This window comes from Seriola dumerili, unplaced genomic scaffold (assembly GCF_002260705.1).
Source record: "Seriola dumerili isolate Sdu_G_001 unplaced genomic scaffold, Sdu_1.0 BDQW01000110.1, whole genome shotgun sequence".
NCBI classification, from domain to species: Eukaryota; Metazoa; Chordata; class Actinopteri; order Carangiformes; family Carangidae; genus Seriola; species Seriola dumerili.
Window position 1 is genome coordinate 458,905 of NW_019174365.1, and position 19,306 is coordinate 478,210.

General features: G+C 43.9%; 2 protein-coding genes across 6 annotated transcripts in view; both read right to left on the reverse strand.

Moving 5' to 3' along the window:
- The window catches only part of trit1 (tRNA isopentenyltransferase 1), a 43,008-nt gene extending 38,288 nt beyond the window's left edge, over positions 1 to 4,720 (reverse strand). For 3 of the 5 annotated variants that reach the window (XM_022747352.1, XM_022747351.1, XM_022747355.1), the window contains exon 1: positions 4,558 to 4,720. In XM_022747352.1, the coding sequence (XP_022603073.1) occupies positions 4,558 to 4,716 (159 nt within the window). In that variant the 5' untranslated portion in view covers positions 4,717 to 4,720. Of the gene's footprint in view, positions 1 to 792; positions 878 to 2,813; positions 2,883 to 4,557 lie in introns of those variants that run through there. The other 2 variants (XM_022747353.1, XM_022747354.1) reach the window with 2 other exon arrangements.
- Positions 4,721 to 8,019: 3,299 nt separating this feature from the next.
- Positions 8,020 to 12,119, reverse strand: LOC111223232 (protein L-Myc-1b-like). Its single transcript, XM_022747298.1, has 3 exons — positions 12,044 to 12,119; positions 10,491 to 11,198; positions 8,020 to 8,810 (listed from the first exon to the last, which is right to left on the reverse strand). The coding sequence occupies exons 2-3, from the start codon at positions 11,137 to 11,139 to the stop codon at positions 8,020 to 8,022; spliced, it is 1,440 nt and encodes a 479-aa protein (XP_022603019.1). The 5' UTR covers positions 11,140 to 11,198; positions 12,044 to 12,119.
- Positions 12,120 to 19,306: the final 7,187 nt, after the last annotated feature.

Sequence of the window (19,306 nt, forward strand, 5' to 3'; positions counted from 1 at the left end):
ATGTGTTATTAGTTAACGCATTTAACACATGACTGTGCGTAAGCGTGAGAAATCTGCTCATGCACAAAAAGCATAATGAGCACAAACTTTGTTTAGTGAGCGGAAAATGTGGAGTGATTCAAATCTTAAAAGTAATAACGGAATCGCACTGGTGGTTTTGCATGATTTAGCCAATTAACTCATGATTGAATAGACTTTGCATCACTTATTATCAATTTAGATTCATTTCCTGCCCTTAGAGCAGCAATTATTCTCCATTTGCTTCTCTGTTCAGTATAAATAAACTTGAAACTTTCTTCAGTTTGGAAAGCCATGTCGGTGAACATGAAGTCATCTTTATTTTTGTCAGAGTTAAAACTCACCCTTGCTGGTGCGTTCAAGTGTCCCAGGAGAATTAAAAATATCTGATATTTGAGACCTAGTTTGTCCAACTGAGAATCCAGATATATACTTGATCAGCAGTGTAGGAAATGATCTGTACTGTATCATAAAGTACCTGCTGTTTATCGTCCTTAGTTAAAGCACACAAAAGCACCAGTCGGACGTTTCAGATCCGTCATGTTGGTAAGTGAACAACACGTGTGCAAAAAAAAAAATGAGTGACGGACGCGGAAGAAGTGATAGACGTATAAAGACATGGACAGTTTGCACAGCGACGGTGGCGAAGCCCAGCCGCTGCCAATTTTCTTAAAACAAGCAGTGAGACAGGGAGCTCAGCGGCGTAACGTACGAACGATGATCACAGCTTTAAGTACACTGATCTAATGTCGGAGCTCTCCACACATGAATCACCTCTGAAGTGCACTCACTCCATTCCCTCGCTGTCACTGTCTATTTCAGCTGTTTCTTATTACCAATAATGCTTTGCAGAGCGTTGTCGGTCGACGGCGGCTTGATGAATCACCCTCTCCCCCGAGGCCGCACCTGATTGACAAATGATGTCGGCTCATCAAAAGCCTGATTCAAAACAGTAAAATCCTACAACTTGTGCCTTTCAAACAATCAGTGCAACAGTCACTCACGACTGTGATGTGGTATTATTATATATGTACAAGGGCTGAACGATATGCAAGAAAAATAAATAAAAAGGCTTATTCATAACCGCAGTGGACCGGGTTCAAGTCCAACCCACGGCCTTTTGCTGCATGTCATCCCCCTCTCTCTCTCCCTGACGTTCCTCTCTCTCTCTCTCTCTCTCTCTCTCTCTCTCTCTCTCTCTCTCTCTCTCTCTCTCTCTCCGTGTCTATCTAAATAATGCTCATAAAAATAACTTACAAGTAATAAAACTTTATGCATCCTTTTACCATTGCATGTCTTTTCGCATTCTTTGAAGTGACATAGTGTAACAGCAGCCGTCAGAAGCTTGAAAATGTTCTGGTATCAGTACGAGGTTATATGGCTCTGAGGACTCAGATTGAGATTTTTGAAACATTTGGGTGATTTTAAACATCTGAATTTAAGCCTCTGATGACTAGAATCTATTTCAAAAACTGAAGAGAAAAGGAACCTCAGGAAGTTAAATGTAAAAGGGCATTGAGTCCAGTTAAATTTAGTAAAGTGTATGATGTACTGTACTACTAACCCAGTTCTGGATTCATCTAATAGTGAACGTGGTGCACAGAAACCTCTGATTCTCTGTGTAAGACTTTAAATTATTGTCTAATTTAAGACTTGTCATACATGCAGATTCCCAGAGAGATAATTCTGCTATAAATAGGTGAGGTGATGGGAACAGTGAGCGGCTGACAGACCTGAAATCACTCTGAAACACTCACATTTTCCCATAATTCCAACTTTTAGGGAGTGAAAAGAACAGTGACAGTTTTGCTGGAAGCCTCTGAAGGACCCCCACCGGTCCCTGGACCCCACTTTGGGAACCACGGGTTTACACTATTTGGCAGTGCCTCATTCAATGACAGTACAGCGAAGCACTTGTGTGTGTGTGCCATAGATAGCATGTTCATTTAATGAGTGAATAATATCCCCTTGCATGTCCAATGAACTGTGGGTTGGGGGCATGGGCCAGGGACAGGAGGGGTGGGTGATGATAACACAATAGGAGTGTTAGGGAGTGTGGGAACCAATTCTCCCTGGGACAATAGACACTTCCCAGTGGCCACAGCATGCCCATTCACTATCAGCTGCTGGGCTGGCGTAGCACGGCGCTGAATATGCACCAGCTCAGCACAATGCTGCTTTCTCCCAAACAAGACCAGACTGTTTCCTATCCCAAAGACAACACAGGCCAGCTCTAGCCTATACACAGCCTCATTCTCACATAAGCAGTCTCTTTCTCACTCACTCTATGTCTGCATGTCTCTCTCGCTTTCTCTCGCTGTCACACACACCAACAGGAGGGTAGCAACAAGGCTGGGGATTGTGGAGATAGGCTGGGGCTGCCGTGCTGCAAACTAGGCCACTAGTTTCTCTCCACCAGAGCTGCTGGTGGTGGAGATATTTTTGGGCTGAAATGTTATTAGCGTAACCCAGTTTACCCAGTACCAGGTGACTGCTGAAAGAATCGCTCCCCGCAGGGACACACACTCTCAAGGACAATGCACACGCCAAGTGGCGCAAAGGAGGGGGGGGGGGGGGGGTAAGCAAGGTGCTGCTGAAGCGCCTGAAGATGTGATAAGTGATTGAATTCTGCAGTTTGGAGAAATCATTGCTGGACACTGGCAGATATGGATAAACTGGAGCTGCTGTGTGTGTGTGTGTGTGTGCGTGTGTGTGTGTGTGTGTGTGTGTGTGTGTGTTCCTCTGTGTGTCCATGCGGTGATCGAGCGTGACCTGGACTCAAACTGGTACCCAACCTTTTCTTTTGTGCGCGCGCCCTCTGGTTGCTGCGGCAACGGAGCCTGAGAACCAAAAAAGGGAGGGCGGGGCTGAGAGAGAGGCGAGAGGAGCGACGCAAGCGTGAGAGTTTTTAAATGTCGCTGCGCTGACACACACACACGCACGCACACACACACACAAACACGGAAGTGAGGATGTATTATCTCTATTTCACTACAGTGCTCTGATACAGCGCTGACATCTTACTGTTCAACATATACAGACTTTACTTTTTCCTGCCGAAGGCGATATTAAGAAATGAGTCCAGATTTACTGTGACTGGATCAGCTATAAAAACACAACAGTAAACAAACATCATCTCAGTTCACTTCACCCATGACTCATCTGCATTCATTCTTGCTTTGCTTTATTTAGCTCCGAGCTGTGCTGCTGTATACTTCTTACATAAATGACTGAGAAGAAGTCATCATGGACCCAGACAGTATACTCTATAATCACTGTCTCATTAAGCAAAGTACCATTTGTTTTATTCAGTATCTGGAGTTCATTTTGCCTTTATCCTCTCCTCAGATATCTCTCTCAGCTGTGGTTCATGTTGCAAACACTTTTATCAAAGCATCACAGCTGCCACCTGATGCCATTCCTCAAAGTGCAATTTTTGTATTGAATTATTTATTACAAACTGTTGATGATTTGAGTCACAATAAAGGATTTTCCTTTTTTTTATTTTTCATGCTTTATATTGTATAATATTTATTAAGTATATAGTTTTTTGGGGGGTTGCCTTTCTTCCATCCAGTCTTGTGCTTCCTTTCACTGCAGTCACACTTCAGTTTCCTTAACTAATTTTTTATCTCATATGTAATTCCCAATGTGGTTTTCACATGACAAAAGTCACATCTTAAGATAAATAATGCAATTTATCTTCACTGTATTTTCAAATAATTAAATTTAAAGGTGTCTACCACATGTAATCACTGGTTTAATTAACCATTTGTGCTTCATTCGTCTATCTCAAAGGAAGCAGCTTGATATTGCATGGTCATCATATGATGTCACCAAATGGCAAAATTATAGAGTTAAAGCCATTTGATATTTTGATATCAGGGGATTGAAATGGAGTTAAGACTGTGACAGAGAGACATGGGATGGACAGAAGACATGAAAATAGTACAGGACTCATTTATAAACTGCTATGACTCGTTTTATCTGGACTTTCTCTTTGTGTGTGTATGTTCTGATAAAAGCCACTTCGTCCTTACTTCAGTTGACTTCATTGCACTTAACCTGACTTCTGCAAAACAACAAAGCCTGTTGCATGTATTTATCAGGTCAATTTGTGGCGTGTCTTGTTTGTCTTCAGCTGCCATGTCCCTGCAGTGTCCTACAGACTGATGCTGGTGCAGAGACTGTCCCAACGCATCTGAGGCGATGTTAAATGCAGACTCGATACGAGTCAGTGCAGATCTTTAACTGTTAATAGTGGAGGCTTGGTCTGATTGTGATGGAAATTTACTGTCAGTTCCACGATCATGCTAACGCCTGCTATCTGACGCAGTCATATTTAGCTTTTTACAAACTCCTCATTGCAAAACACCGAGTTAAACGGCAGCCTGTTAGCTTGTATTCGTGACTGTGTTAATCTGACTGAAAACGATTGTTTTACTCGGTTTATTTCAATCATCTGAGTGTCATCCAGAGCATTATGGCTGCCATGTCAAGGTCTCCCTGCGCAGTTCCTCGTTTCAACACTTTTCTTACCTGCATGGAGTCGGCGCTGATTATTTCTCCCTGAAGCCGTTTTCCGATCTCGATCGCCAGCTTGGACTTGCCGGTGCCGGTAGCTCCCAAAACAACCACCAACGACGGAGCTATCGCTCTCCGCAAAGCGAACTGCACGCTACGAGTGGACGCCGCCATGATGCTGCTGCCTGAGCGCCCAGCTGACGTCCGTGCGCATGCGCAGTGGGCGTAGACTTGAGAGGTGGGCTCTGTTGCCAGGCAACAGGCAGCCGTTGCTGTGGCAACATTGATTGATGGGGCTGGATTCATTTTCAGACAAATAAGTGTAGATCTTTTGTAGCATTTTAGCCTTCCTGATGCAGATCACGCTCGGATTGGTTACTGGTGCTTTACCTGTCATTAAACTGGATTAAAACCAGTTCATCAAAGAAATGAATCAGCCAATAAGGCGTCAGAATAGTCTTGTATGTCCTTGTTGCTGCATTTGTGAACAGATTGATGATAACATTTACAATGTCTATGAAATGGCTTTACAGGGAGGGCTGAAGAATAGTTGGTATTGTTTCTATGGAAACAGAGCTCTGCAACGATGAGCAAAGATGCTTGTTGCCATGGCAAAGATGCCAGGATGGGTTACCTTGGAGACTGCTCAGAACAAATGGTGGCTGGGGAGAGGGAGATGTGTGTTCACTCATACAGGTGGTTTGTATGGAAAACAAATGAGTGTAATACAATAACAGTGTGATCCAGTTTAAAGCGAGACAATGGATTTGAGTGTAGCTTTATTCAGCTGAAATAATACAAGGCTATTTGATGATTCTCCTTGTGCATGTGAAAGGGACAAACAGAGAAGAAAAACAGGTTGTTTATGATGTCAAACCATGAAATTTATTAATTTTATGACTTACTCTTCATACATAGAGGCTTATGAGGTACAGAAAAAACAAAGTGCTGAGACAAGGCTCCAAATCACCATAATTGAACTCCCAAAGTAAGCAAGCAATGTCCACTGCTACCATGACTGTGCCAACCGCAGAGACCAGTGATCAATACAAGTTAAACAAAACAGAAATATGGGCCAAACCACTGTTGTGGGTGCACCCTATTGAAAAACAAAACTAAAAATCAGGGCTACTGGTGGTTTGTGCTGAATTCATTTGAGTTTTTTTTAAGAAGACAGAGGAAAAAGGGGAAACATTAATGATATTTGTAAGTATTTCTTTAACCATCACGAATCCTCTGATCAAATTCTCTCTTTTCATCTCTGAGGGTGCTTTCTGAGGTTATGTTATACATACAGCATATTATATTACGGGTTTTTCCCCCTCAAGCAGAGTCTATGAGCCTATCACAAGAGCTACAGATTACTTGGGGGGGGGGTTTCCTGAGTGCTGGTAAAAGCAGGCGATGCTACTCGTGATCGAGTCATTTACAGTACTAGATCCAGGGCTACAGTGTTCTCTGTTGCATGGCTTATGGGACAGTAGGGAGCGCCGGGCTTGCAAAAAAAGAAAAGAAAAAAAGAAAAAGAAAAAAAAAAAAAGCAGAGAGAGCCGTAACATTAAGGCTACACACAGCCAGAAGTTTAAAATCGGTAGATCCTCTTAAGCCTCCCCCCCCTCCACCCCCACACCTCGCGCCAGATTTAAGAGAGTGCTACAGCTACAGTGATTGGATTGAATACAGGAGCTTTCAGGTGCTTTCCACTCCAAAGAGAGAGGGAGAAAGCAGACCACACATGCCAATTTTCAGCACATAACCACCAATAAAGCCCTGGTGGCTACATAACAAAAAAAATAGTCATTAGCTCACACTGAAACACAACTCGGTAGGAAAATATAGTATAAAACTTTTGTCAACTCTTGACTTGTACAAATAAAGAAACCCCAGACACAGAAAAAGTAATGAAAACAAGTAGGCATTACAAAAAAGAAAAAAAAAAAAAAAGAAAATGTGTGACAAAGTGGCTAGTGTGATCAATGTTCAGTAAGTGTTTTATTTTGACTCTTTTTCATAATCATTTTATTAACAAAAATAGAAGCTTTGAGTTATCTTTGAAAAGCCAGCAAGCCTGGCCCCGGTTTAGCACGCAAGGCCCAACAAGAACTAGGATGAGTATAGTAGACAGCTCTGGTTTTGGTTTGGAAGGGGCTGTACAGTAAGGGAACTATATACATAACATCCAACAGGATAGTCTACATACATTGAAAGGCTTCTATAGGCATTACATGAAATGCAAAAAAAAAAAAAAAAATGTACAAATATAATCAGAGAGCAAGATGAAAGAAATGTACTTTTGGAACTCAGTGGGCAGAAGTTGGCATTTTTTTATGACATGACATATAGATTAAATTTGAGCCGTTTTATAAGAGTTTCTTTTGGTTAATTAATTGAAGCCGACATTCACATTTTGGCTGGTCTCCATTGCACAACAATATTAGGGAGCGTGAAAGCTTGGTAAAAAATTCTCTTACTGTTTTTGCAGATTGTTGCTTGAAAATATGATCTATCTCAAAACAATGCCTGCATGGCAACAAATCTCATTTTCTCCAAATAAAATGCTACAAAAAAAACAAAAAAAAACAAAACAGGCTGTTACTGTGACCAAAGTGCCGGAACATCTCTGATGCAAGAAGAAAACTACAAGTTTATCAGTGGAAACCTGCAGGCACAGAAGTTAAGACTTAACCTGAGCTATTTCAGAGGTGCAGAACATGTTGTGTCCGTCCAGTTGTAACATTACTGTTGCATGGCTCAGTACAGTCCAACTATAGCCCCGTGCATCTCCATTATCAGCAAGCATAAAGCTAGAAACTTCTAATGCTGACAGGGAGAAAAAAAACAACAGGGATAGAGGGTAGATGCTACACACAGCGAGTGAGAAGTAAATGAAAATGGAAAAGAACACACAAAAAAAGTTGTATGCCAAGCGTATGCCAGCATTAGAGGAAAAACAAAGCTGAAATTTGAAGGGGGAAAGAAACTCTAGGGGGCTCTTCAGACTGATAGAAAGAGGAGACATCATTGCCGTGCAAGCACATCTATCACAAGGAGACGTCTGACCAGACCATGCAGCAGTTAAACAGCACAGTTGTAGCAGTTCATCAACTAGAAGCTGCTGCTTTCACAGCAGCCTTCCCAGTAGCAAGCAACAGTTTTGAACATTTTTAGCAGGGGGAAACATTACAGTTTGACATATCTGTATTGAGTAACCATGGACATATTCATCTGCCCGTTAGATTCATAAGATCAGTCCCTAGCTTGCTGTCCCGACCGGCTTGTGGCCTTGTCAATCACTCAGAAGCTAATGTGCAAACCACAAAAACAGAAAAACAAAAAACAAAAACAATCCACCCGCACTATTCCAACGTGACCAACTCAAAGTGAACATTAGTGTCTTTTCTCCTTCATGTAGTCCCATTGAGTTCTGTGAGTGTACGTGTGTGGTGACAGCCGCCCCCCCCCCCCCCCCTCGGACGCTCAGGATCGTTTGAGCTGTGCCAGCCTCTGCAGCAGCTGCAGCTGCCTGGCTTTCAGCTGCTTCCTCTCCTGAGCCTTCTGCCTCTCGCTGGTGTGCAGCTGCTGCAGGTACTCCGTGGCTCGCGTCAGGATCGCCACCTTTGGAGTCTTGGGGCAGTCCGCTAAGCCCGGGATCTCGTCCCGCAGCGACAGGAAACGGGAGCGCAGGTCGTTCCGCCGCTTGCGCTCCAGGAAGTTGTGCGCCTTGCGTTTGTCTGTGTCCTCGCAGTCGGAGGACTGGGGGCTGGAGAAGTGGGAGAGGGAGTGGGGCTTCGATGGAGAGCTTTGGGAGGAGGAAGAAGAGGAGGAGGAGGAGGGAGGAGACGAAGGTGATGTGGAGGAGGTGGGAGAGGAGGCGCTGAGGTTCGGCGACTCTGACCTGACTCCAGCCACGGTCACATGAGACCTTCTGCTGTCTAAGTTCAGAGGGGCGTGGCCGGGCCGCGGCTGGTGGTAGTGAGAGTTCTGGTGAGGTTGGATCGCCTGGGTGGAGGCCTCCTGCCGGACCCTCTTGCGAGGCGGTTCGGTGGGCGCGGGGAGAGTGTCTGGGGATGGGGCAGCATAGTTGTGCTGCTGTTGGTGGATGGAGATGTGGAAACGTTTCATGCCGGGGTCGAGGGGGTCGGCCCGCACCGTGATGGTCACAGGTTTCCGGCTGTTGACCAGTCGACGAGGCTTACGCTGCTGCTGCTTGTGCTCCACCGTCACCACGTCAATCTCCTCTTCATCGTCATCCTTGTCATCTTCATCATCTGAAGGGGCAAAAAGAAATCCATTACACAAAATGTTTGACTGTAGAAAAAAGAAACATGTGGTTCAGACTGTAAGTGACAGCTGAGGTGAGAGAGACGGAGCTAACCCTCACCCTCTCTGGCCCTGTGACTCCTTAAGCCAATTAAATGCTTCTGTAAAAATGCACTTCGTGCAACCTCATGACACCTGCATGATCTCACACACACACACACACAGTAAAAATACACCCTCTCACTAATGCTGTGAATCATCACTACATTAGGTCAGCTCCCTGAGTGGAAATTCTCCCTCTCCATTCATGTGGATGGAGTGAGGATGAGAGGCAGAGACAGGCTGCGTTAAGAAGCACTCAGGTGAAAAATCAGCAATTCTTCAACTTGTTAAAACAGGCTGACTAATATTCAACAGCGCACCGGTCTGAAGACCATTTGCTGCTCTATTTACTTGAGTGGAAATGGTGTATTAAACATAAAGGGAAGGCGTCATCGACTTTATTCCCGCCAACTGACTAGACTCTTGGGGAGAATTTCAATTCTCTTGTGAACTGAAACACTTTTTAAGTAATTGCACCTCTGTGGATTCGGCAGCTCACAAAGTAGTAATCTCTACATGAATAACACTGTGGAGAGGGTGGGGGTGTCTGCCTATATTCAACCGCATTTATATGACAAAAGATAACATCTCATATTATCAGGCATACAGAAGAAAAATCCCCCAAGTAGCCCTATTCTATACTGACTCTTTATTGGAGCTTTATGATCGCTCATTCTCCTCTTCTTTGAGTACACATTATCCCCCTGAAACGGCGCGAAATACTACCTTGAAAACTCATGTCAAAGAATTCTGCAGGCCTAGCCGACCTCCTAAATGGCTAATCCCGCTCTATTCACAGCCCAGGCTGGCTGGCTGGCTGGCTGGGACCAAATCCACCCACTGACACAATTGGCGCTGCAGCCTGTTGAGTGGAGGAATGCAGCAACAAGTTCCCTTTGTGACATTCCACACACCATTATGCATGGTCCAAGCTCAACATCACATGGCAGCCTACATACCAAAGTCGATCATATGGGTTCACGGAGGGAATATGAAGGGGGAAAAAAAAAAAGGAGGTCTGAGGTCAGGGAAAATTTAGGCCAGACATAATAACTAAAGAGGGGGTAGATTTTCCTCTTTCCCCCCTCCTTTCCCTCCTTGTTACATAAAGTTCCAATAATGTGTAACTCTTTGCTGAATTCATGTCAAACCCGAGCCAGGGAGCGCAGGAGAGGATATTGTTATCATAATTCAGACTGGAGGAGCAGGGAGAGGTAGCAGCTGGTCTGCTGGAGCCCCGCCAAGCAGCAGATGTTTCAATGGGCGTGTCACTCTCTGGGCTTGAAGCATGTGTTGCATGCACCAAGGTAACGCAATGCAGTCATCATGTGCCATGCCAACCCTGTTACTGCCAGATAAAGGCTGATCAAAGCTATGTGTTGACTGAATGAGGGAAACAAACGTGGAATTATTAACCCACAGTCACCCTTGCAAAAGAAATTAAAAAAATTATATAAATAATAGCCTACTAGAATAAAAACACAAAGTAGATATCTACCAATCACCAGCACGGACAAACTAGAAGTCAAAGAAAAGCTACAAACACAATTGTTACAGAAAAGTCCTGTGTTGCTTCTGTTACTGACCTGACGAGTCGGTGTGAGACTCTGAACCAGAGGACACTTGTTTCTTGCATCCACCGGTAAGCGGGAAAGTGAGCACCGCAGCCGGGTCCACACAGTCCGTCACCAAGCCGCCGAGGGCTGGCGTGTCGGCGGCTGCACACTGCGCCCTCCCCGGGGAAGAAACGGCAGACCCGGCGGCGACTTTGGCGGCAGACGCCCCCGTCCCGGGACAGGAGGCGCAGCGCTCCCCTACAACTCTCTCCAGCTGCTGCCCGGCGGAGAAGCCGCTCCACATGCAGTCTTGTATGATAATGGAGCTCAGGTTCCCGAAGGAGTCGTTGGCCGCGGTCAGCTTGCTCGGCAGGTCCTGCTGCTGCTGCTGCTGCTGCTGCTCATCCTCCTGCCCCAAGAACTGAGAGACCCACTCCAGCTTGTCCCCCAGAGACGGGTACAGCAGTCCGACCCTGCCCGACCCTTCTACCGCCCGGATGGGGGACATGGGCGGGGTCGGTACCAGCTCGAATTTCTTCCATATGTCCTCGCTGGGCGCTGTAGACTTGAAGAAATCCTCATCCGGGTCGTGGTCGTCGTAGAAATAATGTTGGTAATGATCGAGGTGGTCCATGTCCCAGTTTTCATAACGAGGCGCGGTGGAGCTTATGCCCGGCATGGGGGCTGCAGGCTGCTGGTGGTGGTGGTGGGGGGTGAATCACTCCCTGTTCCCTCGGTCTGCACAGGGATAGAGCCAATAGTTGTATCAGAGCTGAGCCTTATTCTCATCAAAATAATCACACCCCTGTCTGTGGACATGTTGCCCTCTGTGGGGGGAATGTGCTAATTCTGTGGCCATTAATGCATCAAACTGGATAATTATACAGTTTAACATTGACAATATTTTTTTTCTGGGGGGGGGTACAAACTTAAAAAAGGTTTAACAGATGAATTAAACACGTGCGGGAGAACATGGTGTGCCAGCTGAGTCCATGTGAGGTCATTGAGAACCACAGACACCGAAAAGGACATTAATACAAACTATCTTATGCTTAAATACTGAAAAGTTAAAGTTAAACTTCTCCGTGTTGCTGCTGAGAAGTTCCAAGTTTCGCAACAGTGTTTCATTACATAACACCGTTTTAGTAGTATACTGTGACAGGCTGAGAGAGAGGGAGAGAGAGAGGAGGGGGTTTATCGGTGGTGGTGGTGGTGGAGGGGAGGGGTGTCCAACTGACTGCTCAGCAGAAAATAGAGTGATTAAATCAGATTGAAATTGATTAATTGGAGAGACAGGTACCCGTCCTGCTTGCCAGTGAACCTGTTCAGACCGAGGAGTAGCATGTAAAGTAGTTTATTTGACTCCTCCTCGGTTCAGCTCCTTATCAAGCTCAAAGAATTCAGCTGCGACTAAAAAAGCGCCGATCGGTTAATTAAGCAGCAGACGCGCTTCAAAGCTGCAAAACCTCCAAACTCCAAGCGTTCACGTATCAGCTGAAACCGCTGTTCCCGCGCCTGTGTATTCACATCCTGACAAAGTGAAGTTCCCGAGGAATAAAAGATAATAATACTAAGAGTTTTACCTGGTGCTGAGAGTGAAAAACCTGCCCGCGTCTTCATAGATCCGCCGTGCGCAATTTCGAGTGTCCAAAAAAAAAACAACAAAAAAAAAAACCAAAACAACAAAACAACAAGACAAGCAGCAACCACAGTGATTCCTTTTGCGACAAAATCTGCTTGAAACGTGAGCTTTCCCGCTGCTCCGTGCGGTGTCGCTTTCAGGTGGTAAACAGTCGCTGAGGCAAATGAGTCCGTTTGGTCGCAGTCCCGCCGCTCAAAGGGCTGGATGGGCGTTTGGCTGTGGTCACTTTCTTTGCAGACTGCTGCACTATATGATCCGGGAGAAGCAGGGTTGGCTGTTATGCATAAAAAGGCGGGTCGTAGTAGAGGAGCCACGCCTGCCGTTTAAAGGCGCAGCACACATGAAAACACACTGAAGCGCTGCAGAGGGACTCTTATGAGAGCAGAGGGTTACATGGCACTGATTTCATAAGATGACACTGTTCTGCCTCTGCAATAATTATGCATACATAATAACAAGGTGTGTATGTGTGTGTGAGAGTGTGAGAGTGCAAACATGTGTGTGCAAATGCATGAGCACCTGTATGTCATCATCATGCTGCAAGATAAGGGATAATAATGGGGGCATCTTCCACAACAAGGAGAGATACGCATTGCTGATGTGTATGTGTGTGTGTGTGAGTGTGTGTGTGTGTGTGTGTCACGGTAATTTCATGTGGACATATGGCTGCAGTATCTGGTGTCTTCAATGCATCATAGTCTCTGTAATCAATATCAAGCTTGTGATGTAGAGCCCTCCCTCTGAGAGAGTTAATATAGAAGCAGCACTCAGTCTGCCATGTCATGTGTGTGTGTGTGTGTGTGTGTGTGTGTTTGTGTGTGTGTGTCTTCTCGACAGCTGCACACACACGCAGACACAAACCAACAACTGCTGACACTTGTTTTTCCTGCCATATGAAACCATCTCGCCGCTGCCTTTTTTCGACTCATGAAACTGTGCCACACAAACTTTGCCACACTCACTCTGGAGGATGATGATTGGGAAACATCCTTCCTATAACTGCTCCTCTGAAGTTCCCCCTGCAGCTCGGCGGGGAAGCAGACACCGTGAAATCCTTGTCTGTCCAGTTCATCTTCCCATCAAACTCAGACACACACACACACACACCCCCTCCTCTTACCCTTAAACCCCATCTTCTGTCACTCATCCTCTATTCTTTCTCCCTGCAGTTTAACTCTTGCCTACTTTTCTCCCAACCCCCATGCCCTTCCTCTTGCGCTTTTATCCTCAGTCACCCCTGATCAAAAAGATCTTGACCCTACATGAAACAGGGAGACTTTAGAGGGTTATATCCTCCATTTCCCAGGAGCTACCCTACAAAGACACAGAACTAACAGACTGGAGAAACAGAAGCGGCAGTCTTTCAGTTTCCCCGTCTGTATCACTTTCTCTCTCAGTTTGTATGGTTCGTGATCTCTCTCTTTCTCTTGGTGCTTTCATCTCATTCCTCTCTGTCTTCTGCCTTGTTACATACTTTGAAAATACTTAATCTTCCGCCCTGCTTTGAATTAATCATCAAAAGTGAATGGGTGCAAGGCTCGGCTCCTTAAAATGCACAAAGAAAATGTCTTTTTAGATAAAATAAGTAGATTAAGTGAGTTTAAGGAGTCCCCCACACTGTTTTAATCATTTACATGTACAAAAATTTGCACTTTCCTATTAAATAGCCCCATTTTATTGATATTTAAATGTAAATAAGCATTTACTTGTGATATAAAAAATGTTATATCCATGCAGATCCTTACATGGATGGGATTTGGTGAGGCACAGAGAGAAATAGCTAATTTACAGTAATTCCCCTATGGATTAGTGAACCTTGTTTGCATGAAAATAGGAGGTGTAACTTGTGATGTGAGCTGAAGCTCTGATCTGCTGCTGTTTTTTCTCTTGAAAAAAAAAAACCCTTACAGTACAGACATGCAAGCAACAGTCTCATTGGATTAGTGAAACATTATCACCCATGAGCTACCAATTAAGTGATATTTGTCCAAGAACAGAGAAGAAGACGGTGTTGAGCTGCACCATATTTATATGTGAAAGCATCAGGCTGGTGTGCCACAACTTAAAGCAAAAATGCTGTATGAACTGAGGCTAATGGAAACTTTGGTTAGCTTATCTTAGCATAAAGGCTCACTATTTAACGTGGTGTATCTATATAAGCATTGCGTTGTTTTTCTATCGATTCATCCATTTTCCTCTGCATTATCCGAGGTCAGGTCGCGGTGGCGGCAGGTCAAAGCAAAGTAGTCCAGACGCAGGACTATTTCCTGGCCAGGTGCAGTGACTTTTTGGAGGCTGTTGTAACCATGTCGTTGCCAGGCGACCAGCATTACTGCCACAAAGTCACTACGCCTGGACAAGAAATAGTCCGGGAGAAACAGTCCAGTCTTTGAGCTAAAGCTTCATATTTACCTCACAGACATGATGAGAGCGGTATCCATGTTCACTTCTAAGTGATTCAGACCAACTTTAACTCTACATGAAAAAATGCAGCTCTCTCATTCATTTCAGTGAATGGGTTATTTTGTAACATGGTCCCTGTCTGTTTTCTGTTTTCCCCATGGTTGTCGTGACAGAATATAAAGCAACTGCTCTAATCATTTTAAATAATTATTAAGTGTAACATGCTGTCTCACAGATTTATAAAGCATCGTGCAGTTTTTCACAGATGTGTTACTCAAACTGACCCCTCTGGATTGCATTTCATGTCTCACCGGTACTTGATTTCAGTCTCAGTGTCCGATAACTCTCTGCAAGGAATCACATGAACGTATTTCCCAAAATATGGAGCTATATCTTTAACAGATCGTGATGATAAAATTTCTCTTCATCATCCATGACCTCGCTGTCCGGTTTGAACCTTCGTCACCGCTCTCAGCGTTCTTCATCCATTGTCCTCTCACATTTTTCATCCCCGGATATCTCAGGGGAATAAAAGGTGGGGCGGCTCAGTTTGTCAGTGTGAAGTTAAGAGTTTGAAGCTTTCTCCCTTTAAAGTCAAAGATTGTAACACTCGTGTAAAACCTTTCGCTGTGTTTCTTTCCCAGCAGCCTTTGGTATAACATGGTGTGTGTTTTAAGCGCATTCCATTTTAATGTAATGTGGTTGCTTCTAATAATTCGATTAGATCTGATTAAATGAATCGGTAATGATCCCCACGGCGCAGCAGCAGCAAAGTGCAGGATATGAATTTATCATACACAATACTGCAGATAATAAAAAACGATCACACCTATTCTGCCAAGATATAACAAAAGTAGTGCAGCAAATATGCAGTAGTAGTAGGAGTGTGTTTGTGTGTGTGTGTTTGTCTTAAATATGCATATGTGCATTGATGAGATTTAGACATGGACTATAACACGTTCAGATGAACATGCAGATGTGCAATCTTAGCTCTCACTGTGTCATGCAGATTAGAGTTTGGCAGTCATGGAGAAGAATGAAATGCGCAGAGGCTTGCTGTGTTCACTGTCACCTCATTAATATACCAATTAAAACCTTTTCTGAGAGCAATATTAATAATCACATCACAGGTAATTAGTCAATATGTGTAAAAAGGTGATTTATATGACAGATGGAGGAAGTAGGGAGCAAAAAAATGAATGGAGCTGGAGAGAGAAGTGATGGTCAGGAAGGTAGGTGCAGAAAGGAGATGACATGTGTCGACCCCCCCCACCCACCCTCCTTCTCTACCTCTTCCTGGGTCACCCGCCCCCACTCCACCCGACTGACCTTCCAGACTGATCAATGAACACCTAGTCTGGGACCCACCCATCAGAGCGTCTGCGGTGTCTGGTGTGGCCACAGGTTCAACTTGATGCAATCTGGGAGGCTGCAGAGGAAAAGTGACAGCTGCTACCCACTGGATGGTGTTGACCTCCTACTGACACACACATACACACACGTTAGGTGAAAGGATTGCCTTTCAGTCCAGATGCTCATTACATCAAGCTGCTGCACACACACACACAGTTTCATTCTTTGTCTGGCCCTTCACCTCATTCCATACTTTTTTTCCTTTTTTTTTTTAAAGGGCCAGCTAACCCAAAATACCAAAAAAAACAAGCACATTTTCTCACTTCCCTCTTGTGGTGTTTAGTAATGGAGATAGTTTCAGTTTCCTTTGTCTGAGTTTTGGCATTTTGTCTCACATCTTTCAGATTTTCTTCATTCTAGTACAATGGAAGTGAATGCAAATTAGTTTGTGTTGACATCAGGTTTAAAAAATACCTTTTGTTTGATAAAATCAGCAGCAGCATCTTCTTGAAAAACGTCCTTGTTTCTCAGGGATTATTTCTTTGGTAAAAAGAACCATTCACAGAAATGAGGTTCATGGTTTATCCAGTGGAACTGGGATATTTATGTTGCTTTGGATTTTTTTAATGTAACTTTTAAATACTGTGAAAACCACATTTGAAATCCCATTTAATTCCAATTTATTTGGGGCGAGAGCAAAAATAGCAGATAGACTCTGGAAATCAATTTTCTCTATCAGCTTGTTATCATAAGTGATGAGGCCCTACGTGGACACACACACATTTCTGTCAGAATTAGAGCAGTTTTGAGTATTTCGCAGAAGAGATTTCTGTATTTGTGTTTGTCTTCAGTGCACCAATCAGAGTTTATAAAGCTATATGAAAAGTTTTCAGGGGCTTTAAAAATGTGTGTATGCGGGCTTTCCAGTAATGTGTGGGAGACTGTTTTCCATTTAACGAGTAAATCAAAGCAGGAAATACTGCACACCATCAGTTTTAACTCCCTCTGAACCAACTCTGCAGTGTAATCTATAATCTTTGTATATCTTCCTGGGCCGGTGAGCGTCCGTCATGTTTCCATATCTGTTTATATAAGCACATGTACAAAAACAAATCAAATGATCAATTGATTTTAATCAAACGGCAGCACAGCTAATGATTAGCAGTTATGGAAAAAGCATCAAGGTGGCAGGGAATCCATTAAGATGTCAATCAGACTCAATACCGAATACCAACAGTGAGAAAGCCTCCTTGCATTCACGTGTTACAAACACACTGCCACTGTAATGTATAAACAGGTAAATCAACTTTATGCTTTGTATGTATTTGCATCTACATGAGCACATAGATGAGCCCATCCCAAATTACACACACACACCCATCAGCAGCACTGATTAACAAGCCGTTGTTACTCAGTTGCTCCTCTTCTCTCTTCAGTGACTTTTATTGCATTCTGGGTAGGAATCAATTGTGGAGGAACAGGCTGTCAGCACAGATTGTACCCTGGAGAGAGAGAGAGAGAGCGAGAGAGAGAGAGGTAAAGAGAGAGGGTGTGAGTGTGAAAAAGAGAGGGGTATATACAGTATGTGGTGTGTCAGAAATCAAGGGAATAGCAAGTGTCTTCAGGAGAAAGAGAGAAGAAGAGGGAGAATGGAGGGCAAAAGATGCTGTGCAAAATAATGAATTAGAGGAGAATGCAGAGGCAACTGGGGAAAAGAGGGAAGGGGTGTTATACATCAAGGGAGTGAGGGGGAAAGAGGGAGGAGAGGAAAAAGAAAGAGCATGGTGGAGATTTAGGGAGGTGCAGAGATAGCAGTTCACAGGAACAGACTTGAAGAAAATGATGCAATTACATAGCTGATATTTGGCAGGGCAGCGTTACTGAGCATTCTTGAGGCATTGCACATGCTCTCACACACACACACACACACACACACACACACACACACACACACACACACACACACACACACACACACACACACACACACACAGACACAGACCAGATAATCCTACATATGCATATAAACTGTAGTAAGCAAATACAAGCAAATAATAGTCTGCAAACATTTTCACTGATAAATCGCTGGTTGTTTTGCGTTTACATTTCGTAACTGTTGTCAAGGAAATTATCACGGTGTGTGTGTTTAAGTGCATGTAATATAACCGACTGAGCTGCCTTTTTTGAATGTGTCTACAGAGCAAGAATGCACTAAAGCTCTGGTGGCCATCACTGTAGTTTGTGTGTTGTTCTCTTCTTGTATCACAGCTTCTCTATACCGGCAGGTCACTAGCTGCAAAAAGGGTCAGTTCAGATGAGCAGAGTCTGGGTGAAGTCTATGTCAACATTAATAAGTGTTTCTCATTGCTAAATATTATACTCATTGGGAAAAAGAGATCCCTTTCTTCAGCAGAAAACTTTAGGCACCCTGTAATTTTAGTAATCAATAATGATGTAATGGTAAATATAAAAGATGTGTTAGGCACATGTGGCCTCCAGCTGGCGACGGTCTAAACCCATTAGACAAAAAAAAAAAAACCCCAAAACAAAACATTCTACCACAAAAGCATGAATGAATGTTTTTGTGGTGGAAATTGAGTGTTTGCAACATCTTGGCTTGTACTAACCAGTACAGTTGTGATGAAAGGGGAAATAATTAGTTATAGAGGCCAACACTGTTTTTTTGGACCAGGCTGCTGTAAAGTTGGACATTTTAATATGTGAGTCTGTGAGGATTGACTTGCTTTTGGTGCCAGCCTCAAGTGACCATTTGAGGAACTGCAGTTTTTGGCATTTCTGTGTTGGCTTCATTTTTCAGCAGGAGGTTGCTGCTTGGTTGCCACCTTCATCTGTTTACCATTTGGGGCTAGGCAGGAAGCCATGATGGATTTTTACAGATGTTTCACTTGAAACAGCTGTCTGCTTCTGCTGGAAACAGAAGATGAAAGTTTGTTTGATTGATGGCAGAAAACCAAAACAATGAGCTGAAAAACACTAAAGCTCTGCAGAGAACTGCAGAGAAAAGCAAAATCAGGTAAAAATTCCTCTGTTGGTGTGTCACAAGTGAACCACTTCACATCACACATTGTAATTTGATCTACTGTTAATAAAACAAATGATTAGAGCAGCTTTAAGTTGTAGCAGTAATGTTATTTTCAATCCTTAAATTAAAAGCTGGGTAAAATGAGTTAAAGCTTACCCTCCATTAAATCCATCAAAACTTCAAATATTATGATGGTTTCATCTTAAAACCAAATGCAGCATCTCTGTGTCCCTGTAAACTGTATAACATTGCACGAATGCCTCACCCATTGTGTCCTGTCTGCAGCAGATCAGAACATATTGTTCAGTAGTGAGACATCTAGTGGTGAGGACTGGTTCTCTTACGCCTGACTGGCTGGAGGACACATTTCTCTGGAATCTGGAACCTGAGCGCCTCTCAGATATC

Bases quoted from the DNA above. Each gene is read 5' to 3' on its own strand.
- LOC111223232 (XM_022747298.1), bottom strand. From the start codon at position 11,139: ATGCCGGGCATAAGCTCCACCGCGCCTCGTTATGAAAACTGGGACATG. The intron at 8,811-10,490 runs GTCAGTAACAGA...TTGCCCCTTCAG, and splicing joins GTCTCACACCGACTCGTCAG to ATGATGAAGATGACAAGGAT.